We start from the raw sequence: 23,933 nt of genomic DNA, 5'->3' as shown, positions 1-23,933 counted from the left end.
GGTCCTAAACAGATTAAAGCTTGACAGCTCTTCCAATGCCTGAAAAACACAAGCTGGCTTATGCTGGTTTCTCTGGACACAGCGAACAGACAGTTTGATTAACATCCAACACGCTCCAATAGCTATTATAGGAATAAGGCCTGGATCTGTTGGGGTTTTTTTTAATCAATTTGATAAATCTGGGGTGTGTGAGAAGCACTTTGCCTGAAGCCCACATTCTCCTTCCATCCAGAGCCCAGAGACAGCACAGTCGTGATAAACTTGGTGCGGAGACACCCGTGATCTGGGCACGGTGGCTGGGCTCTGCGGGGGGCTGGGGCATCGCAGCTCCGACCTTGGCCCCCAGGCACTTGGCACTGCCACCGTCTGCATCCTCCCAGCAATCCCAGAGGGAACTGGGAAGGAATTGTGGCTAAAACCTGACAAACAACAGGTTTGCTGTTCCTTTCCACAGCGTTCTCTGTACCGCAGCATCCCTGGAGAGCCATCACCCCGTGCTGAGCTGGGTGCTGCGGTGCCGGGCGAGCTGGACCAGCTCTCCCTTCTGCCTGGGAGCAGCAGGCAGCCCTGCACCACAGCACGAAGGGCGGCAGAGAATAACTTTCCCTTAGTCACATCCTCCAGACAGTTCAGCGAGGCTGCGGCGAGCCCGACTGAGCCGTGGGTGGCATGCACACGCTGCCGGCACCGCGTCCGGGGCTCACGGCTGGACCGCACAAACCTGGAATCCTGGCTTTGCCAAGGGTTTGCAAGGGGTGAGCCTGCCACCCGTGCTGCGTGGGGTGACCAGAACCTGTAGGCTGATGGTGACCAGAACCTGTAGGTTGATGGAAAACCTCCAAAACCTCCTTGGCCTGTGCAGAGATGGTCCCTTGATGCCCCCCATCCTCCTGTCCCCAGTGTCCCCTGCTCCCCGCAGCCTGGACCCGGGCACGGGGCAAGGAGCCAGGGTGGCCCCGCAGCCACCCGCGGGTGTCTGTGTCACCCAGCTGGGTTAGCCCGGCTTGGTTCAGCTCGGTTGGAAGTCGGAGAGTGCCATCTGGTGCTGCGAGGAGATTTCTCTTCCCCAAGCAGGTTCTCGCAGCTCAGCTGAGGGTCTGGGGGGACCCAGCGCAGGGGCTCTGCTCCCAGCCTTGGCAGGAGGGTGCGGGGGGGCTCACCTCCCGGCCAGGACCACAGCGGGGGGGGGGGGGGGGGGGTGTTGCAGGCAGGCGGGGGACAAGCGGAGTTGCAGGTGTATCAGCTGCTGCATTCAGAATCAGCTCCTCTTTGCCTTCCAGCTCCACCGAGCTTCCCAGGGCATGAGGCTGCAGCAGGGGGAAAAAAAAAAAAAGAGAGAGAAAAAAATAAAAGATGATGTCAGCATTGACAAAATATCTCTGTAAAACAGCTTGATTCTGATGTAATGCTAATTCCGGCAGCTGATTTTGGAAAAAACTCTACCTCTCCTCCCCTCACCACCCTGGCCATGCCAATTTAACATCCGGAGAGCTCAGAGCGCCTCATGCACTCGAGCAGATGTCTCCTGGTGCAGGAGGGAAACTGAGGCAAGCAGGGGGGAAAGCTGGCCTGGGGTCACATAGGGAGCCAGCAACAAAACCCTGCAGACATCTGCTCCTCAGCTTCCCCCACCCTAACTGTTCCTTAGCTCCCGTCTCCCCCATTTCACCAGGCAGCGGCAGGATCTGTAGCACAATTGTGCCATATACAAAGGAAATCTATCAAAACCCCTCAACTTTTTAACAGCTTCAGGCAGCTCCCCAAGCCTACTGGTAAAACGCTGCCCTGGCGTCCCTCTTTGCTGCCTGGAACAAAACGCTGACCGTTTCTCAAAGAGCTGCTTTAACGTGCTGCACCATCCCGCAGTGAGGGGGGCTAATTTGCCTTGCACCTCTGTGCTGCACCATCCCCTCCCCACACCCACGCTCCGGCTGAGCAGCTTTATTAAACCACTAATCCATCTGCCACCCCAGCTACTTCCTGCAGCTCTTACCAAGTCCTGCGCCTTTTTCAGCCCTGACCGAGCGGTTGGAGTCTCGGCTCCGCTGTGCATTTGGTTTTCTGCTGCAAATCTGCCCTGTTTGTAATTGTCTGGATTGGTGGCACCCATCCTGCTCCACCCGTGGCCTCCTGGCTTGCTCAAGCTGTCCTGTGGATACTTGGGGAAATGACCAGCACCCCTGAGCTCATCTGTGATGAAGACCTAGGCTGCAGGGGCATCTCTTGTCCCATTGTGGATCGATGTGGTTTATGACAACAGGTCTGTCAGGGATGGCAAGATAAATTTGCAGATCCAGCTTGTTTCATGGCTGGTGGGTAACAAGATACCCAGTTAAACACCCATGGTCACAGTGGGGGTCTTTAAGACCAGGAAGGGAACCCCAAAGGCTTGGCTCTTGCCACTTATCCCTATTTCAGACCCATCCATCCCACTTCAGCAAACATCCCAATACCATGCACCATGTCAGTGACCAGCAGCAGCATCCTGAGACCATTCCCTGCTCAGCTGGACCAGGGAGGTACAGAAGAACTTCAGAGACACCCCTGAAAGCCCACAGCCTCTGACACGGCCGTGTCTTGGCAGTGCCAAGGGTCAGTTTTTAGCATCCCCCATGTTGCTCTATCCCTATCCTTTTTCTGCAGCCTGAGGGCATTAAGATCTGCGTGCACGTAGATCCTTCTCAGGAGTGATCACCGCCTTAGCCCCATGTCCCATGTCCTTTCACCAGCCTTAGGTGAGGTCCGTTGATGTCTGTTCATGTGGAAGAGCCTGGTCCTCTGGAACAGCTCTGTTTTCGGGGATCCTGCATCCTCGCCTCCTGTTTAAAACAAGCCCAAAGAAAACAGTGACACCCCAAAGCTGTCACCTCCCTGCACATGCTCCTGGGCACAGCAATTGAACATGCAGTAGAGTGTCTGAAAGAGGACACCATGCCAGGTCCAGATCCTCTAGTAGAGCAAAGCAGAAGGATTTACCACCAGGCACACTGGGCTTTGAATTCAGCGAGCAACTGGCTGAAGTGCCGCAGCCCCTCGAATCCCCTGGGAAATTCCAGTGCTCTCTGCCCTGGCCCTTGGGTGCTCCCTGCAGTGCTCTGACCGCCCCCTCAATCCCCCTGCTCGATCTTCTCCAACGAGCGGCTTGGATGCCAACATTTAGCCAGCAAACAGCATGCAGCACGTATCCAAAAAGCTCACATCCAAAGCTCCTGTCACCCAAAGCTCCTCTCCAAAAAGCAACATACACACCGGGAGAAGGGCTACCAGTCATTCCTCAGGACTTCTCCCGCCAACCACCAGGCAGCCCACAATTCCTTGAGGATGAGTAGGGGGATTTCCTTTCCCTCTGAGCCATCCTCTCACCTTGCAGGAGCTGCTCTTTCTCCCCTTCAACATCAAAGTCCAAAGAAAAAATTGGCTCGGGGCTTGCACCACAGATAACATCATCACCATCAGCACACAAACCTTGAGGGACCCTGTCCCTGGAGGCAAAGCACAGTTAGATGCCTTCAACCGAGGGCCAGCAGGACCAGCGTTGCAATTTCTGACCCTCTAGCAGCAACACTAGCACAGCTGGATCTGGTTGCATCCTTTGTCAGCAGCCTGGAGAAGCCAAAGGCTGCAAAGGGCTGTAACTCAGGTGTCTGAAGGGTGCCACAGCCTGCAGGAGCTGCCTGGGGACCTTTGGGGAGGTAAGGGCAGCACAGGCAGCGGTGGCAGCGGAGCCTGCCTGCTGCGCATGCAGCATGTCCCGAAGCCGTACTGGTTCTGGGAGCCAGTTGCAGCCTTACTGGAAACACTGGGCTCATTTTGGTCTTTTAAGGAAGTTGTGGGAAAATTGGGTTTTATAAAATCCAAACGAGCAGCTGTTTATAAAGTCCAAATGAGCAGCCTTCTGCTAAACACCGGCTGCTCAGGATCTGACAAGGCTGACACAGCCAGGGGAGCTGCTCCCTGTCCCTCCAGGGCATCCGTGTGTGTCGAGGACTTGCTCCCTCAACAGGGACACTGAAGCAAGTGGGGCTTTTGGCCCCATGTCACCCACCCACCCACTGCTTACGTCTCCAGAGCTTTGTCACCAAAAGCTTCTGGCGTGGCTGTCCCCTCCTTGCTGGCCACCCCCCTGCCTGCACGCTGCCAGGCTGGGCTGCCGGCAGGAGCATCGCCCGCATCCCCGGCCACCAGCTCCCTGCTGCTGGTGCTCAACATCAGGCAGCTCCTGCTCCTGCTGCTCCCCAGGCAGGCGGCCAGGCTGGGCTTCTCCAGCTCCTCTGTGCTCTCTCCTCAGCACCCTCCCAGTGCTCCCAGTGCTCCCAGCTTGAGTGCTGCTGGCCTGCCAGTTCCCCTCAGCTGCTGCAGCCCCCGACAGCACCCAGCGCTTGCCCCTGCGCCCTGGGCTCCCATGTGCCCTGCATGCTCCATGGGATCTCAAAGAGACCTCGGAGGAGCTGGAGCAGGGTAGGATGGCCGGGAGCCTGGGCGGCCGCTGGAGCATCCTTCGGTGCCCAGTGCTGGTGGCTCAGCAGCTCAGACCTGGGTTTGGATTAAATGGTCCCAAACGGCCCCGAACCCAGAGCTGCCACACCGAGACAGTGACAGGGGTCTGAAACAAGGCTGGGGACAGGGCAAGATGCCACTCAAGGGGGGGGCAAAGGATACACAACCCAGAGCTGGGAGGCGGATAGAGACCAAGCACAGCCCAGAGCTGGGGGAGAAGGGGGGTCCCAAAAGGTGAAGTCCCCCTTCTACCCCCAGCAACTGGTTCTTGCAGCATTCGCACCTCTGCTACAGCCTGGCCTAGCCCTGAGATGTCACACCAGCGAGGGAGGGTGGGAGGAAGGGAGAAGACTCATGGAAACACACAGGAACTCCTGCAGCAGTGCAGTACCATGGCCAAAGAGAAAGATGAAAAATTAACTACTTCTGCAGGCAGCGGCGGAGCAAACGGCTTTTTAAAGTGTCTGCGCTCACCATTGCAATGCGATACGTTTATGGCAATAAGAGCAGGAACTGAAAGAGCAGCAAACTCAAGGACCTGTTTCTCCCTCGGCCACCCTGGCACCAGGTATTTTCCTGGGACCACAGCCTCAGGCAGGGTATGATTTTCCCTACAATATTCCTGTGCTCAACAGAGCCATGCTGGAGCTGCAGTGACGCTGGCACAAAGCTGCCCTGGCTGCTGTAGCGTGTCCCTCGCGGAGGCACGCTGCTTGGGGTTCAGCTTTGCTTCTGCACTATGAGTTTCTGCCGGTGCTTGCTCATCCTTGGCTCAGCTAGCCGCAAGAAGGGTGGGTTTGGTCTTTTTTCCCCCTCAGAAAAACTCATCTAAAACTGCCATGTCATCATGACTGGTTGAAACCGAGATTCTCCCATCCTCCAGCTGCACCCTCCTGCTTCCTTTCCTCTGTCATCGCTGGGCTTGGGCAGCCGGTGCAGGGCACAGATCCTGCAAAGCACAGACCGCAGCCCTCCTCGCTGCAAAAAGTGTGTTTCCACATCAGCCCCTTGCTCTTCCTGGCACAAGAGGGCTGGGGATGCACGGCTGAGCGCAGCCCCCCTTTCCCAGCACCAGCACAGATTTAGACGACGCCAACCAAGTGGTGAAACCACAGCCTAAAATCCCACATGAATCCCGAAGCCAGGGGCTCCTTCTCTGCAGCTGCCGTGCATCTCCTATTTGCACCAGCAAATATATCTCTTTGTTTACACCAGCCAAAGGAGCTGCCGGTGGAAGCAGGGAACATCTCACATCAGCAGCAGCGATCGCAAAGCCAGCACGGCAGAGCCAGCTGGGAATTTCTTCCCTATTGCCTCAACATCTTAAAGCCACTGCAACAACAAAGCAGGCTGTCCCTGCACCAGCAGAGCCACACGCAGGGTTTAGACCGCTCACCAAATGATCTCCTAAATTCTTGCTTGCCACCATCATTTCTTGATGTCCACAGTGGCCATTCCCACAGCACAGCTGGTGCTTTCAGACTCATTTCCCTTTATCCCAGACATCGTCCTGCTCTTTGACACTCTCCAGTAGCCACTTTGCAGACACGTCGCGGTACGAGCCCCTGCTGCCCACCCACAACTCGGTCCCCACAAGCTCCTTGCTGCACTTCCCATGGACACAGAGGAGTTGTCCAACCCTCCCGCACAGCTTATTTTCCATACCTTTTGCTGCTCAACGTGATTAGAAGCAGCTATGAATATCATACACCTGATGCTCGCCCAGTACCCGCTTCCCAAGCATACAGTTGTGCCACAGAGGTGTTATGCAATGTATCTGAGGTAGAAGTGGTTTGCAAAAAGGAAGAAGAATTTTTAGATTAGATTTGGTTTTGCAAAAGTTCTTACCAACGCTGTTGCCTAGTGAGGTAATACTAAGGGATGCTAAATCTGAAGTGGTGGTGGGACTCAGGAACAGCCCAGATTGATGTGATGTGGCAGAGAGAAGCACAGGATTCATCCTGCACCAGGCAGCACATCCTACTGCACTAGAATTCAGCTTCAGACCTGGCCACACATCACACCGGCTGTGTACAAGACCAGCCACCACCGGCACAGACCAGCAGGGATGCTGGGATAACCCAGAGGGCCCCAGCCAGCCACCGCTGCTACATTCACCACCAAAACCCACCCCAAGGCTCAGTGCAGAAGTAAGGTTGGTGGTGGGACCTTGAGCCCCCCCAGAACCAGGAGTTTCTCTGCATGCTGGGAGGAAGGCAGACCCCTTGCTACCAGGCTGATGGGGTGCTCCCTGTTAGGTGATTCCTCACCCTCCTCTGCTCCATGATTAGTCCTGAAAGCCATCTGTGGCCCGGACACAGCTCTCTTGGCCCCTGGCCCCCACAGTTACTGCAGGCATCCCTCGCTTCACCCTCCACAACCTGCTTCTCGCTGGTGTCAATGTAGCTACTGCCCTCGGAAAGGTCCGCCGAGCTCCGAGGGGCTAGGGCATCTCTGGGGCCAGGGCATCTCTGGGGCCAGGGGCTCATTTTCCGCAGGGAAAGCTCAGCCAAGTAAATCAAGAATTCAAAAATCTCTGTTTTTTTTTCAGCTCTGGGTCAGGGAGCATCCCACAGAGCGTGCCGTCCCAGGGCATGGAAAATGCTCCTACCGTTGGACAGCCAGGTCGTTTGATAATTAGCAGTCAGGCATTTATACGAGCCCCAAACCTTTGCTTACCTGGCCTGTTTCAGCACCAACACGAAGCCCCTGGCAGGTCCCCCAGGAGCAAGGAGAGGAAAAGCATCTGGGGCAGCTTCCTGAGGCAAAGAGCCACCTCCAGGGAAAAAGCCGTCTTGTTCCCTAGGGTTATCCACATGCACCCTTTCCCCCAGCCACTGTGATCCGTCCCAACCTCAGTGGATTTCTAATTTCCTAAGCCACTCGGTGTGAACCCCCTCTGCCAACAGCAGCTTTTGCTGGTGTATCTGGTGAATCAACGCAGAAGTTTCCTACTGGAAACCAGGAGTGCTTTAGCGATGCCCGACCGAGGGCAACCTGGTGGTGCTGAGGAGCCGCAGCCCTAAAAAAGGGGCAAAACATCACTGGAACCCGGGGAGAAGCCAAAGACTCTGGGGAATCATGCAAGGAGGGTGCTGGGGTGGGGTGTGGTGGGATGCGCTGGGGTGGGATGCGGTGGGATGGGGTGGGGTGGGGTGGGAGGGGATGGGATGCGCTGGGTGGGATGGGATGGGATGCGGTGCGATTGGATGGGGTAGGATGGAACACAGTGGGATGCTGTGGGATGTGGTGGGTCGGGGTGGGGTGGGATGGGGTGCGGTGTGGTGGGGTGGGAGGGGAGAGGAGAGGATGTGGTGGGGTGGGATGCGATGCAGTGGGATGGGATGGGATGCGGTGGAATGGGACGCGATTGGATGGAGTGGGATGGGACACAGTGGTGCTGCGGGATGCCGTGGGGTGGGATGCGCTGGGGTGAGATGGGATGCGCTGGGGCGGGATGCGCCATCCCCACAGCACTAGGTAGCAGCCCCCCCGCGCTGCCCCGCGCCCCGCAGCCAGGCGACGCCCCAGCTTCACCCCGGCCCCCCCAGCCCCCCGCTGCCCCCGGCCCCGCCGCCGCTTTCCCACGCTGGGGCCGGGCAAGGCGCCTCTAGAGGGAGCTGAGCCCTGCCCGGCTGCGCGCCTGCATCTATGGTCTGGGGTTGGGTTTCTTTTTTCTTTTTTTTTTTTTATCTTCTTCTTTTCCCTCCTCCGCGGCTCTGCTCGCTTCCTTCCCCCGCGCCGCTCTCCGGGTAGGAGGCAGGAAGGGAGGCGGCGGGGATGGAGCAGCCCCCCGCCGGGATGCGTTAGCTCCCCGGGACCCCCCGGCCCGCCTGGTCCCCGCCGGGACGCGGTGAGTACCGGGGGACCCCCCACCCCCAGCCTCCCCCGGGATGGGGTATCTTTATTAACTGGGCCCGGCCGGGCGGTGCCGGGAATCGGGGGATGTACCGGGAGCCCCGGGGGGCAGGGGCTGGGGGGGTGGGGGGAGGGGGGGGGCAGCAAAGCTGGACCGGGGGGAGGGGGCAGAGCCGAAGGGCCTCATCCTGCACGGCCCCGGGAGCGAGGGTAAAGTACGCGGTGGTACCTGGCAGAGCAGCACGGCGGTGCGGGCGGTAGCAGGGCCGGGGTGGGGGTCCCGCCGCCCCTCAACAAGCGGGTCGGTGCCCCCCGGAGGAATTGTCGCCTCTTTTAGTTGTATTTTCTCCAGCTGCCGGGTTTTCCCCCTTGCGAGGCCGCGGCGGTGACAGTCGCACCCAGCATCCCGGTGCCAGCGCCCGGGGTCGGGGGCAGAGGGGGGCCGGGGTTGTCCGAGCCGTGGGTGGGAAGAGCTGTGGCCGCGCTGAGGGTGACATCTGGCTCGCCCCGCTCCGGGCTGTGACCTCTGGCGACTGGCATGGCACGGCACATGTGGCTTTGCACCCAGCAGCGGGGACCACCGGGATGGGGGCACGCAGCAGGGGGGGGACACCCCGGCCGCGACGTCTGCATCTGCTGGGGCTCGTGGGCCAGCAGGACACTGGTGCCATACTGGGTAAACTGGGCGAACTCACCTGTTTGCTCTTCGAAGCCAGGCTGGGAGGAGCGGGCCTGATTCTGCACTGCCCGTGCAGGGCTGGCAGCAGGGCATGGGGGTCCTGCGGGATCTCCCCCCTGGAGAGGGTTAGCTGACCTGCACGCTGCAGGATGGAATCGCTCCCATGCCCGGGCTCGGGGCCAGACCTACAAAATGCTCGTCCCAGAGGATGCTCCACACATTTCCTGGAACAGGATCTTCATAACATGTCGGGAGGTGACTTCAGAGCCCCAGAGCTGGGCTTATTCCTGGGGATTGTGGCTGCTCCTGCAGATCTGCCTCCCTCTCTGGGTCCATCCCACCAGCTTTCCCGCACCCAGGCACTTTCCTTCTGAGAAAAGTTGGGAGAAGTAGTGAGTGTGTCACGAGAGCACACGGGAAATGTGTCAGAGAGCTGTTCTTGAAGAACAGGAGATGAGGGTGAAATGAGAAACAGTTGAGGCAAAGGTCTTTTTTTATTAGGGAAGCCTGAGGGGTTCCAGGAAGGCTGATTCTCTGCATGGCATGTGCTCATTAATAAAGATAAGAATCCTGTGCCACCTCGGAGGTGTTGCTAAATCCACATCCTAGGTGCTGTCTGCAGCTTTTAACCCTTTGTGGCCTCCTACAAGAGCAAAAAGGGTGAAGCTGAATCCTTCAGCAGCTGCTGAGTGTTAACCACCCCCCACCCCCACCCCCCCCCCAGTAACCTGCAGCTTCCCCCAAACCCTGGCTGGAGCCCTGTCTCGGATCCTGGAGAGCCTTCGTTTTCTGCAGCCTTGGGCTGGTCTGAAGTGTACGGGCGTGATACGCATCCTCACACCCTTCCCACCCACCCTCACACCCTTCCCACCCACCCTCACACCCTTCCCGCTTATCTTCCAGCGTGGATTCTCCTAACGGAGAACACGGGGCAAAGCAAAGGGGCACTGGGCTGGGAAGCGGGAGGAATGTGGGCAGCAGCACCCTTGGTATGGGATAGGATGGTCCCAGGCACCGGGACCCCCAGCAGGACGGGCAGTGAGCTGTCTTGGGTGTTCACTTGGTTTGCAGGAGTGGGAGTTTGGGGTGCTCCCCGGGGAGTGGGTCAGGAGCCAGCATAGCTGCCAGTCCCAGCTGCGCATGTGTGCCAAAGGGGCTGCGGTGGCCCATGCTGCAGGAGAAGAAAGCGCTGCAAGAAACTATATTGAGAAGGAAACTGAAAATGAAAGTGCCTCTTACATGGGCGGCCGCAGTCGCAGTCGCAGCCTTCCTCAGGGTTTGCCAGACGGCAAGCGTGAAAAATCACAAGTCAGCTGCTTCTCTCCAGCCTCCCGCGCTCGCAGGCCACCCTTCGTGCTGGGCAGTCAGGTCTGCATCAGAAATTCCCTGCTAATCGCAGCGGAGGTCTGGGACAGAGGCAGTGGGGTGATGTCAAACGCAGCCAGTTGCACCTACAGACCCAGCTGTAAAGGCTCCAGGGGCAGCTGGACTCTTTGGCCAAATGCATCCTTACCCTCCCCAGCATCCAGGGCAGCCTCGGGTCGCAGCAGCGTGGAGTACAGTGGAAATTCGTAGTGCTTTGGTTAGCACGAACGCCAGAGAGCTGCTCTGGGGCCGGGCTGGCTTCCCCTTGAAGGGTGCTGAGGCCCTTCCCTGCGAGGTGGGCTGCAGCTGGAGCCTTGCTGAGCACCCCAGGAGGCGCTGGGGATGGCAGCGGAGGCAGGACCGGAGGGTTTCCTCTGTGGAGGAGGGGACGGGGGCACGTGCATCCGCTCCAAGGACTCCCTGAGCTCTCTCCACCACTTCCCAGAGCAGCGAAGAGCAAGGAGAGGAGCAGCTCTGGAGCCTGGGTCTCTGATCTGGGCAAGTGGGAGCCAGCTCTCCTCCCGGCTTTACTCTCCATCCCAACTGCTGATCCTCATCGTGTTTCCAGCTTTTCCTTGGATGGGGATGTTTAAGGTTGGGGAGGAAAAGGGAAATCCTGTCCTCGGGGGCACAGAGGAAAAAACAGCATCTCCATCTGCGTGTCACCGCGGCCGGGGCTCCCTGGCTGCAGCTCTGCAAACACGCGGTGGCTTTCGAAGCGGGGCTGATAAGCTTTGCATTTCCAGACCCCCGTCCCCACCTCGACTGCAAACTGTACTTCACACTTACTTCACAGCACCCTCAATTTAAGTTTTAATTCTGCATAATCTTCAGCGTGAGGTTATATGCTCGGACCGTGTGTTGCCCTTCTCATCCTGACACGGGTGGTTATTTATCCATAACCAGTGCTTTTTTTGTTGTTATTATTTTTGCCCAGGATACAAGTTGCATTTCTGGGTGTCGGTGTGTCTTTAGTAATTTAGACCTGGTGCAAATCACAACCCCCACCAGCTGAGCCCTGTAGAAGCCCCGAGAACATGTACTGGCATGCCAGGCGGGCTGGGAGCTGCCGTGCTCTCTCGCTAACCCTGGTGGTAACTGCGTCGACTCGCTTCCTTCTCTGCAAAAACTGGGGGTGAGGTCAGTGCAACGAGCAGAGAGATAAAGGAGCTGCGACAGCCCTAAGCCACAGGTCTGGCTTTGGGCCACCTGTGAAGTTCAGGGGCGACAGGAGCCGCGCATTTGGTTCTCATTTCGTTTTCTTGTTCTGGGAGCGGCTCAGAGTAAGAATTGTGCGGAACAGGGGGAATTCTAGCCTCTGGATTTTGGAGAAGAGGGAACTCGTCTCTTGTAGGAGTTTTGGAAATCAAGTTGGAGGTGCTTGCCAAGAGGAATCGGCGCCATCGCTCCGGCTCCGCGCGGGAGCTGCGGTGGGTTCGCTCTTGCCGTGCCAGCAGGTCAGGGGAGCAGCGTTCGGGGCAGCAGCAGAGCCCCACGACTCAGCTCCCAGGCACGTTCTCTGGGTGCTGCCAGGAAGTCACAGAGCCCTCTTGCGCTGTGATTTTTGGCTTTCAGCCCGGCGCAGAGCTGCTGCGAGCGCTGGTGTCTGGGCTAAGAGCCGGTGCAGCCCCGGGCGCTTTGCTGAGTGGGTTGGTCAGCGAGTTGCTCGCAGGTTCCCGGCGAGGATGCGCAGGTCCTGAGGTCAAGTGCGGAGCTGAGTGACTACCTTTTGTGGCATGTGACCACCTGCAACATTAGATGAGTCAGGAGAGGAGAAATCCAGCCAAGGGGCTTGGTGTGGACTGGAATTGGGGAGCAGCCAGGTCACCTGCAGAGATAAAAGCAGGCAGCATTGCTCCTCCAAGCACTTGGCTCAGCCAAAGGGGCTTCCTAAGGCTGGTGTGGGGGAGCAAGGGGGGAGCAAGGCTCCCGTGACCCTGCTGGCTGCTCATAACCTCGCTCACATATTGTCTCTGGTCGTTCCAGGTAAAGCTGATACTCCCCAGCATCTCTCTGCAATGGCTTCAGGGAACGACGGTGACCCACTGGGGGCCCACGGGCGTCGGGAAAGCCACAGGCGCAGGTCACAAGAGCTCAACTCAGGTAAAAAGGTTGCTGTGATATTCAGGGGAGGAAGCATTTTCAACTCTTTTTCTTTCTTTTTTTTTTCTTTTTTTTTTTTTTCCCTGCTCTGTTCCTTGGGAAGGGTGGTTTCTTCATACCTCCAGGGCCCTTGGCAAGACTGGGGTAACAAACCAACTCCATAAAGCTGTGCTGAACCGAACTGGGAGAGCAGCGCGTGCGCAATGCTTTGGGGAGATGCGCGGCGTTGGGTTAGCGCGGTGGGCAGCAGGGGGGGGCTTGAAAGGCACGGAGAAAATAAGTGTGCAGGGAGCTGCCGGAGTGGGGTACGCTCGCAGCTCCGTGCAGGCACGCTGAGGTGGGCAGTGGGGTGCCAGAGGGCACGGGGGTTGGGACACGGGGCTGGCTGCGAGATGTCTGGCTGGTGCCTGGTGTCATTTACTTTCCCTTCCCTGAGCAAAAGATGCTCGATGCTTAAAACACAGAGAAAAACGCGCCTGGCTGAGCAGCGCCGGGTGTCGGGCAGTTGCTTTCAGCCTTGCTGCATCAGCTGCTGGATGAGCCGGGGTCTCCGGTGTGCCTTGGCAGAGCAGCAATGCAAAGTTACGGCTTACCAACGTGCAGGAGCAGTTCAGCCCGTTTCTCGTGCGTGCCAAGCCCAGCAGACTGTTACTAATGGGCAAAACTGGGAAAGGGGCTGAAAGGAAGCTGGGAAAATCCTCAGCTCCCGTTTCATCCCCAAATGATAAAATGCCGCTGCACAGGGAGCTGTTGAACACAGGTGACTTCTTAACCTGTTCTGCAGGTGGATTTGTAAATAAGGCTGAGTCACTGCAGTTCTGTCAATAATGCAGATTAGAAGCTATACCTACCTGTTTATGTATTTGAGCTCAGATCCAGCTCAGAGCTGTTTTATTGGCCTGATAATGTTATTTATACTCTCGTATTGCCTGGACTCCTCTCCATCTCGGAGTACCGTTTGTGCTAGATCCTGCGTGAATACACTAGAAGAAAAAAAGCACCCTGTCCTTCCCTTACCAAAGTCTACAAGGTATGAAAATAAATAAGAGCAGTTGTTTACGTATGCTGATTTCCTGTTGAGGCCATTGAGATGCTGATGTGAAAACCAGTGAAAGGATCAGGCCCCAAGCTCAAACCACACTGTTGTACAGTCACGCTTCCTGTACACTTGCAAACACTTACTGGCAGTACTGGTATCCCTCTGCTTCCCAAAACTCGGGGGGTGGTGGTGGTGGTGGTGTCCATCTGGAATTTGGAGGTGGGATCTCTGCATGCCTCTTGGGCAAAAGCCTCATGGGCTCCAGTGGAGGCAGAAACGTGCAGCTTCCATCATTACGGGGCAGAAGGCTTTTGTCAACAGGTATTAAGCCTGGCTTTCATGTAGGGCTTGCTTGCTCTCTTTGTTTATCTTTGGATGCAGTAGGGAGTGAAGAGATTTACCTGCTGCACAAGGATCTGCTTGAACATCCTTCTGAGCTCTGGTTCCACCAGCCGTTGCTTGGGGCATGGGCAAGATGCTGAGCCCTGGTTCCACCAGCCGTTGCTTAGGGCATGGGCAAGATGCTGAGCCCTGGTTCCACCAGCCGTTGCTTAGGGCATGGGCAAGATGCTGAGCCCTGGTTCCACCAGCCGTTGCTTAGGGCATGGGCAAGATGCTGAGCCCTGGTTCCACCAGCTGTTGCTTAGGGCATGGACAAGATGCTGAGCCCTGGTTCCACCAGCCGTTGCTTAGGGCATGGGCAAGATGCTGAGCCCTGGTTCCACCAGCCGTTGCTTAGGGCATGGGCAAGATGCTGAGCCCTGGTTCCACCAGCTGTTGCTTAGGGCATAGGCAAGATGCTGAGCCCTGGTTCCACCAGCTGTTGCTTAGGGCATGGGCAAGATGCTGAGCCCTGGTTCCACCAGCTGTTGCTTAGGGCATGGGCAAGATGCTGAGCCCTGGTTCCACCAGCTGTTGCTTAGGGCATGGACAAGATGCTGAGCCCTGGTTCCACCAGCTGTTGCTTAGGGCATGGGCAAGATGCTGAGCCCTGGTTCCACCAGCTGTTGCTTAGGGCATGGGCAAGATGCTGAGCCCTGGTTCCACCAGCCGTTGCTTAGGGCATGGGCAAGATGCTGAGCCCTGGTTCCACCAGCCGTTGCTTAGGGCATGGGCAAGATGCTGAGCCCTGGTTCCACCAGCCGTTGCTTAGGGCATGGGCAAGATGCTGAGCTCTGGTTCCACCAGCTGTTGCTTAGGGCATGGGCAAGATGCTGAGCCCTGGTTCCACCAGCTGTTGCTTAGGGCATGGACAAGATGCTGCTGGTTCTGTCTAGGCTGGGTGCCCAAGTTGCACTTCTGGTGTTTTCAGGGCATTGTAGACAAAGGCAGGAGCTTCATGCTCCTGGCAGTATGTGGTGAAGAGGAGGAGCAAGTGAGCTCATTGATAGTCATGCAAAGGGGAGCAAACATTGCAGAAGGAGGCTGTAGGAGGCCCAGCACCAACGGTGCTGAGCTGAGCTCAGGAAGCAGGGCTCATACTGCAGAAAAGTGACCTTGGTTCTCATCTGTAACGAGGGGGTGGCTGTCGTGCCTGTTCGGACGTGCAGCCAGGGTATGCACACCGCTACAGGAATGGTTTGGATCATTCCGTGGAGGCTTAGATCTGTGGCACCAGCCATGGACATGTCCTCACACTTGCAGGTAACCACCCAAAGGCAGCTCAGCCCCCTCCACCGCAGAGGGGCTAGCCCACGTGGTGAAAATACCACTTATGTGGGCGTAAGCGCCTGCGTGGACCACGTCAGCCAGAACCCCAAAGCACTCTGTTGAGCAAGGTGATGTATCACTGCATCCACTTGTCACTGCTGTGGAAATAGAGGGAGATTTGATGCCAGTCTCTGCAGGGATGTCCGAGGTGCCAGGGTTGCGCAGGGGAAGCCCAGCCACCCCAACACCCAGTTTGCAGTGTCCGACTGGCAACCGTGCTCTTCCTCGGGTTACCCGGGCTTTCTCACCTGTCTGTGTTTAATACTCACGTAACATGCCTAGAGAGGTGTAAGATTTGCTCCTTGGTTGTTTGTCTCAGCCCTGGACCTGATGTTGCATGTGAAGCAAGTCATGAACTGATAAACAGTTGCTTAGGGATGTTAGTCATGCATCTGTGAGCATCTCCATGCCTTCATTGCCCAGGCCAACTGCAAAATGAACAGGAAAAATGTGAGCTGCCTGTTTAAGCCCAGGTTCTCATACATTCTGTAGAGCATCCAAACCCATTTAAAGATATTTTTGTCTTGTTTGGTGCCCGTGCAGTTCCTATCTCCAGCACAGACAGAGTACTGGACTTCCCATGGAACTGCATCCATCTCCCATCAACATGTGGTTTCCATTCTTAAAAGAAAAAAAAAAAAAAAAAAAAAAAGTCATCCTTCTGATGGCTGCGCTGGGAAATAACTCTGCTGTGGAACTGCCTCGTGACTCCTTTGTTCTGCCCTGCAAAGGATGCCCCCCCAAAATCTTTTATGAAAAACGTGATGGGGTAGGGGGAGATACACTGCCAAAGCTGAGATGCCCACCAGTCTCGGGCATCCCGCTGGGCACTGGGCCCAGCCTCCCTTCCCAGTTCAGTAGCTTTGCAGATATGGGACAGGGCTCAGCTTGGGCAGCAAAGTACCAGAGCAAAACCTTGCTGCAGCCCCCAGCCCCAAGCCTGTAACTCTGGGTGTGTTGGTGGGACACCACGGAAGAGAAGAATTGCACCAGGTTTCTTGAGTCCAGTCCAGAATCTGGATCAGAGAATCTCCCTTATTGACAGATAAATTTCTCTTAAAACCATTAGCTCTGCCAGGAGGCTGTTGGAGAATGTTGCTGCTCTTTGGGGATACGGCAGGATAAGGGGCAGGGCTTTGTGCTGTGCCGATGGTTCTGGGGACGGCAGGTTTCCATTTCCCTGTCTAGAAGCCCTGCTTTTGGGTGCAGGATTGTGCCGGTGTGATGCAGTGCCAGGTGGAGCAGCCTTTGATCCTGGGTGGCATTGCTCTTGGCCAGCAGTACGGTTCACAAGTGGCTGCCTTGCCCGGTGGAAGCTAACCCAAATCCATTAACGCAGATGCTACTCACCCCACATTTGAATTGCAACTACCATGAGGTGGAACTGAGCTTCCCCTGGAGGCAGAAATCTCCAGAGACACGTTCTTGGTTCCTCAGGGCTGTCTTCTCCCTTCAGAGCCTGTTGCTCTTTCCAGGCTGGGTATCTCCCTCTGTGCAACCAGATGCACCTCTGGGTGTAGATACTGCCCATCTCCTGCCCTCGAAAGGGGATGCTGCCAGGTTGCATCTGTCATTCCTGCCGCCTTTAGCAGGGCTGTTTAGTCGTAACGAGGTCTGACGGATAACTTTGGTGGGACCTGCCAGTTTTTCCTGTAGTGCAGCTGCTCTCCAGGAGATGGGAACTGTGAGAAGTAAAGGATCTTGCCCAGAAAGGCAGATGTTGCATGTCTGAGGCTGGCTGGGCTCTGGTCAGTGCTGTCTGCAGGGCGCATCCAGGCGAGAGGCTGTTGGGGTAGGTCTGGTCTGGATGCTGAGAGTGAGCTGGGGACCAAGGACGATGGGGTCACAGCTCCGTGAAGCCAGAGCAGAGGGGGTCCTCCCTTGCAGCGTGGGGGGGGGGGTTCACAGCAGCTCCTGAGCTGCCTGACGCGGCCCCGAGGATCCCACAGGGAGCCCAAAGACCCCAGAGGAGCTCCAAACCACCCTCCCCCCTCTCCGCTGCTGGTACTGGGGGTCCACCAGCCAAATCTTGATCTGGACAGTCTTCCTTTGGGTGGGAGAGACCCAGTGGGTGCTGCAAGGGGGAGAAAAAGACGTGTGTTCTCCTGTCCATGTGTTACTAAAAATAGCACCTGGGGTAATTAAAGCCAGGGATTTTTTTTTGGTACACTTATTTCCTCTTTTCTTCTCACAGCAGCGTGTTTACCCTGCCTCTCACTGAAACTGTGAGTCAGTCGGTTTCGTTTTCAGGCTCTCGCTGGAGCGGTCGCTGGCTCCTCTGTAAGGTGGGATTTATTTACCACCAAATAAACCTGTTCCTGCAAAAGAAAAAACGATCCCCTGAAAACACAGCGCAACCGGGGCTTGTCATTTCCCTTCACCTTTATTTACCCACCCTAAACTCGGTGTAACCTGAGTCTCTGCAGGACAGGTCCTCTCCCATCCCCGCGCCCCATCCAGGGCTGGGTCCATCTCCCCAGAGTCACACATGGGGCACGTAGGTGTGACCAGCCGGAAAAACTCCGTGACGAGCTGTGTGGCATGTTTTGGAGACTTGGATACAGGGATCACAGGGCATTGTTGCCAGGAAAGCTGCGTCCATCAGGCCAGGTCCTCGTATCCCAACCCTGGGACACTGCTGGGGCAGGAGCATCTCTGTATTGGAAATGCAGTTTCCAGCAGCCGGAGAACTGCACGGCCAGTCTGGCGGGTGGATATACTGGGAGGGCAGGACAGGGTTTTAGCTGGGTTGGCCGCAGTGAGCTGCGCTGCTGCTAGACAGCATTGCCGGTGCAGATGTGCTGCTGCGTGTCACCAGCCTTGCAGGAGGATCACCTAAAGGTTCCTCCAAGTAGCTCATTTATCTGGGCTTTGCACCTCGGTGTAGCGTCTGTGAACCTCCACCCTGAATGGTGATGCTGTGGCAAGGGAGTGGGGCTCTGCTCCGTCCGTTCCATTTCTATCCCCTCTAAACTTTGCATCTTAGGAAAGAAACTGGGAAGAGCTGTGTCACTGGGACCTTAAGGCCAGCATCCCCCAGCCCTGCGGGGTGACTTGGCTGGGCTGTTTGGGAACCTGTGCTTCGGACCAGATTGCTTCTCAAGTCACCCGAAACCGAGCTCTAATCAAAGACAACCCGTGACAGAGCGGGGACTTTCCCCGGGAGCAGTGTAGCGTGTGTGATAAGGTATCGGTCACCATGGTACCTGCGGGACCCAGGCGCCTTGCTGGGGGCTCCCTGCTCTGGAAGGGGCAGGTCCTGGCCACCTCCAGACCCTCGCTCTCCCCCGAGCAGCGTGGGCACGGGGGACACGCGTGCGGGTCTGGAGCTTGAGCCGTTCGCAGACAGGCACGTGCTTGTTGGCGCTGGTTGTTTCATTCGTCGCGCGGAGCCGGGTGGCTTTCGGCGCGCTGGCGGGGCCGGGTGATGTGGCTGCACGGGTGCATTCCCCCCGCTGAACCCCGAATACCCGGCGTGCCGAGCCCTGCTTGTTTACAAGAGCAGGGGAGGGACGCTGTGGCACCCAAAACCAGCCTCAGCTCGCCCCCGCAGCACGACCCCCCCCTGCCCACCGCAGCCTCACGCTCGCTGTGCGACGGGCTTATCGCTTCCACGGGTTAGCAGAGCAGGGGGCTGAGGCATCTGCTGTGGCACGGTGGCAACGGGTGTGCTGGAGCAGGAGCAGGCATTCGGTTCATGCTGATCGCCTGGCTGTGAAAATATATTTTTTTCATTTTTATTTTCTGCTTTCAAGCTCCCTGGGCTACAGTTTCTGGGTTATTCCTCTCCTTTCTGTTCCTGCCAGCAGCCCACGCAGAGGTTGCAAACCCCACCCTGGCGTCGCCGCTGCTGGGTGTATGTAAGACCAGCGATGCGTGATGGAATCGGCAAGGAATTATACTAAAAATGACCCATTTAACTTGTGCTCAACGCGTCATCGCTGATGCCACCTGAGGGCACGACCGTTGGTGGCGTTGGAAAACAAGGTGGCTTGCAGAGGGTTGGTGGGCAGCACTGGACGGAGCTTTGCCTCCAGTTTGGGTTTGGATCTGAGATGCCTGAACTTGCTCGTGCTGAGCGATGCCCTTATCGAGAGGTAACGAAGAGCTGCCAAGTGCAAGCACTCGAGCATCTGGTTTGTGTTGTGACAGTCCTGTAGCTGTCTCTTGCCAAAAGTGGATTCAAAAGGTGGGTCCGTGCCCTTAATAACAAAGGCTGGCTTCAAAATTAGTTTTCTGAGAACTAATTGATGTTGGATTCTTTTCGGTTTAGTGCAAACAGCACAAATTTAGGCTGAAAATGAGGGAATGGCCTCTTTCCAGCTTGGGAAAGCGGGGAGATGAACTTCTCCCTTGACTTTTCTTCCTCTTGTCACCCTCAGAAGACCGAGTGGCGGAGGAGACGGAGGAGGTGTTTCGGAGCTATGCCTTCTACCGCTACCAACAGGAGAGGGAGGAGAGAGGGGAGGAGGTGCCCATGGACCCAGAGATTGTGGAGATCCAGCAGGAGCTGGGCAGGTAACACTGTTACCAACCGCATGCACATCCCTCAACCCCATCCCGAGCCAGGCTGCAGTACAGACACCCCTCAGTCCTGCTTACTGGTCTTGCTGACCTGTCCATAACATCGTCTTCCCCCTGGGCAGCACCGGGAGCCTGGTGGGGAGGCGCCTGGCCATCATCGGTGATGACATCAACGAGCGGTACGACGCGGAGTTTCGCTACATGCTGAAATCCTTGCAGCCCACCAAGGAGAACGCCTACGAGTACTTCACCAGAATAGCCTCCAGGTAAGGCCACCGGCTCCCTCGGCGTGGGCTGGGCACCTTCTCCTGCAGAAACCCAGGGAAGGGAAGATCCGACGGGATGCAATGCAGTCGGTTCAACCCTTGCCCCCACCCCGGAGCAGCTGCCTCCCCGGCTGTGCCCCAGCACACAGACCCCGTCCCTTCAAAAGTTTCATCACCCACCACCCCCGGGGCTGAGCTCATCATCACCGTGATGGGTCCTGTGTTTTCTGCCTGTCTGCTCTTCCTCCTGCACGCTGTTCGGGTGGTCTTCACCTGACAGTCATCTCACAGTCCTTGCACATGCTGGCCGGGCTCAGAGGGTTTGGGGGGCATGCCTGGGAAGTGTGGCCCGTGCATCAGTAGCCAAAAAACCACCCCAGCTCCCCGTCAGGGCTATAAGCAGCCCTGGACCAAGGCAGATGTGCTGCTGGTCCCACTGGGGCTTGCTGGCTAGCCGGCAAGTCCCGATGGCTGGGGCTTTCAGAGGCACAAAGCAAAGCTGCAGGCTGTGGGGACGGGCAGGTCCCCGCTGCCCTTGGCGCGTGGACCACGCGCCATCCAGGCTAAGGATGGGGGATGCTCCACAGGCTTGCAGAGCCTGCGGGTGGTGCACACCCAGCTCGCCCACCCAAAGCACAGCGACAGGGCGAAGACCGAAGGGCGAGCACCTGGATAACTACTGCCCTGCTTGCCTGAGGCACAGGCGGGGACTGAGGTGGCCGTCCAGGGGTTCATCCTCCCTCCGCTCTGTCTGTAGGGAACCCAAGGCACTATGCACGTAAGACGGTTTGCCCAGGGGCATGCAGAAGACCTCTGGCACAACCAGAGCCAGGGGTCTCTGGGCTCCCAGGCTCCCACCGCTCCTCCAAGCGCGCCTGGCTCCGCTGCGGCCCCATCCCTGCGCACCCTCCGCTCGGTGTCCGCTGTCTAACCGCCTCTCTTCTGTCCTTTTCCTGCTCCCCTGTCCTTGGGAAGCCACGCTGCTGTTTTCACCGCTTTGCCAGCCTGAGGCGGTAAACGCACCGCAAACAGGTAAATTAACCTCTGTCCCTCTCTTTGTGCTGCCTGTTTCTCTCTTGTTCCCTCTAACGTCCCTCTGCGACCTGCTCGGTGGCAGCTCCACACCAAGGCTCCGCCGAGAAGACCATTCCCTTCGGCTGTGCAGACAGGGACCAGCAGGACAGGGCACCAGGTCAAAACACAGGGCCTGAGCCTACTCTTTTTTTATTTTCTTTTCCTTCTTGCTCGCTTTGCTGGGAACCAGGAAAAATATCTTCAAAAGCCGGTATAGATCAATCGGTGCCAAAGCTGCCCACAGCGATACAGTTTGTGCATCCGAAATGTAAATCGGGAGCAGTAGGCATCGAGTAGGTGCATTTCAGAGCCCCCCCCAGCCCTTGGGAACATCAGTCTAAGGAAAAGCCAAGATTTGGGGCTCGGAGGGGTTTGTCTATGCGGGAAAATTCTGTTCTAACGTGTTTCATCCTTAGATATCCTTAAACTTCCTGACCTGCGGGTATGACCACAGAAGCAAGGGATGGTTTGGGAGAGGTGGGTGGTTGTTCCTGCTGCTGGCTGCTTGTGTAGCACCAGTTCCAGCGCACCTCGTTCGGTGCCCTTGCCCATGCAAACACAGGACCTGCGGGCAGCTGACGATCCCTGTGATTTGGATGGAGACCTGTGGGAAAGGCAGGAATGCCGGCAGGTCAGCAACAGGCATCGCAAAGCCTCCCCTCCAGCAGTTCAGAGGCTGTAGGCAGGATTTGGAAGCTCCTTTTTCCCTAGGACATCCCTGGCTGAGGCAAACGGTGGTTGCAACTGAGGCCACGTTTGTTCTGCTCTGAAAGCCCGTCCTGGTGATGGGGAGCCACGTGTCATCTAGGCACAAAAATCACTGCGCTGTCTGTGCCGCTGGGATGCGCCTGGATGACTAGTGCAGCATCCCCAGCCCTGCTCAGGAACCCGCAGCCTGGGCAACACAGGGATGCGGGGAATGGGGAGGTCTGAGGCAGGGCGGTCGTTCAATGAGTCAATGGGCTTCGTTGCAGCTTGTTCGAGAGCGGCATTAACTGGGGCCGGGTGATCGCGCTGCTGGGTTTCGGCTACCGCATGGCCATCCATGTCTACCAGCAAGGCATAACGGGTTTCCTCCGCCGGATCGCCCGCTACGTGGTGGAGTTCATGCTCCGGAACCGCATCGCCCAGTGGATCGCCCAGCAGGGAGGATGGGTGAGTCGGGGGTTCCGGGGCTGAGGGGGGGCTGTGGCACTGCGGAGGTCGGTGGGGTTACCCGGGTGCAGGCAGAGCAGCGACCTGGCCCAGGCAGATCTAACACGCTGTGGTTATTCTCCGTTTCCCATCAGGTGGCTGCACTCGAGCTGGACAATGTTTACATGAAGTACATGCTGGTGGTGGTGGCCCTGGTCATGGTGGGGCATTTAGTGGTACGACGCTTCTTCAGGCCCTAACTAAGGTGGGGGCAGAGGCTGGGGGGGGTCCGGCCAAGCTCGCTCTCACATCTCTGCTCTGCATTGACGTCTCCTGAGAGAAGGGGGATTCAAGGAACCTCTGAGAGAGAGAGCGGCTTGGACCTGCGACCCTCCCACCGCAAAGCCCAGGGTCTCTGCCATCTACACTGACACCACCGGGAGCTATGGAGAGAAGCGGGGGGGGGGGGGAGGGGGAAGGTTCAACTTTGTTGTCTGTTTTATGCCTTGCTGGCTGCCGAGGACAGAGCATCGCTGTGACTCCTGGCATGCAGGAGCAAGGCAGAACGGGCTCCTCTGGAGTCAAGACTCTGGGGGAACAAAGACATTGCGGTAACATACGCCTGTGTGCGCGTGTGCAAGCGCGTGGGGCTTGTCCGTTCCTGGGGGCTGGTGCACAGCTCCCACGTGCCGACAGCTCCAGCCCAGCCCATGCCTGCATTTGGAGAGGGATTGCAGCCTTGGTTGCTGCAATCGTTGTCTGTACGTCACTGGAGGGGCAAGCCAGCATTAATTAGCCCGTGTGGGGCTTGCTTTCACCTTCCCTCTCTTCCTGAGCCCAAGTATGTGAGCCCTCTCTTTCCTTTTAACAAGCATCCCTTCCCCTTTTTAAGGAAACACGCCAACCACCTGTCCTCTGACAATCGATGGGCCCCCTGGCAGCGCTGGTTTGCCCTGCCACAGCCCAAGCCTGGAGATCTGCAGCTCTCCCGTGGCTGATGCAGGTGCTGGGCTGCAGCCTCCCAGCCCCCCCCCAAAGAGACCTAGGAAGCACCAGCAGGTTGCCAAACACTAAAAAGTTTTGGGGTGACTAACGGTGGGTGTAGGCAGCCTGCCTGCCCTCCCTCCGGTTCTGCTGGGGGCTTCCATTCAGTAGACCTGGATGCTGGCAAGCGCGCAGCCCAGTTGTGACCAGTTGGTCTCCCTTGCTCTCAGGGGGAGGCACTGGAGTCGCATCCCATCCCTGCATCAGCTCTTTGTCCTCTGAGCTCAGCTGGGCAGGATGGTGCAGGCATGGCTGAGCTCAGGGGTGCAGTGTTTGACCGCTGCCGGGACAGCAGGACCCAGCCTCTTCTGGGCACAGTGTCTTTGGGACGTGACTTGACCTTGTTCCGTTCACAATTAACGCTTGAGCATGATTTTGGGGGGAGGGAGGGAAGCAGGCTCCACTCTCCCATCTTTCTGGCTTTTGCAAAATAGGGAGAGCATCTCGGCGTGGACCGCACAGTTTAGCTCCGTTCTTCTTAACTCCAGGTGACTCTGTAAGGCTTGAAACTGTGACTGGCCCTGTCTGAGCCAAACTTGCCCTATTCCAGCATCACCCGGCTCCTAGAGTAGGTCAGCCAACTGGGGGAGGGGACCAGAGGGACCTCGGGGATAAGAAATGAGCGGTGGTTCCACGTCTG

At 57.3% G+C, this 23,933-nt stretch overlaps 1 protein-coding gene and 1 long non-coding RNA gene across 2 annotated transcripts; one reads left to right on the top strand and one right to left on the bottom strand.

Annotated features, from left to right (window-relative positions):
- Window positions 1–8,199: 8,199 nt before the first annotated feature.
- On the top strand, window positions 8,200–22,519 carry BAK1 (BCL2 antagonist/killer 1). The gene is made up of 6 exons (XM_040616870.1): window positions 8,200–8,350; window positions 12,386–12,502; window positions 19,634–19,769; window positions 19,898–20,041; window positions 22,090–22,270; window positions 22,405–22,519. Exons 2-6 carry the CDS (start codon window positions 12,418–12,420, stop codon window positions 22,507–22,509), a joined length of 651 nt encoding a protein of 216 aa, XP_040472804.1. The 5' UTR covers window positions 8,200–8,350; window positions 12,386–12,417; the 3' UTR covers window positions 22,510–22,519.
- Window positions 12,471–19,955, bottom strand: LOC121098638. The gene is made up of 4 exons (XR_005831311.1): window positions 19,867–19,955; window positions 18,458–18,963; window positions 16,602–17,569; window positions 12,471–15,679 (listed from the first exon to the last, which is right to left on the bottom strand). It is a non-coding gene; the product is annotated as an uncharacterized LOC121098638 (long non-coding RNA).
- Window positions 22,520–23,933: the final 1,414 nt, after the last annotated feature.

Source organism: Falco naumanni, chromosome 17 (assembly GCF_017639655.2).
Source record: "Falco naumanni isolate bFalNau1 chromosome 17, bFalNau1.pat, whole genome shotgun sequence".
Taxonomy (NCBI): Eukaryota; Metazoa; Chordata; class Aves; order Falconiformes; family Falconidae; genus Falco; species Falco naumanni.
This window is presented reverse-complemented; position numbering and strand designations above follow the sequence as displayed.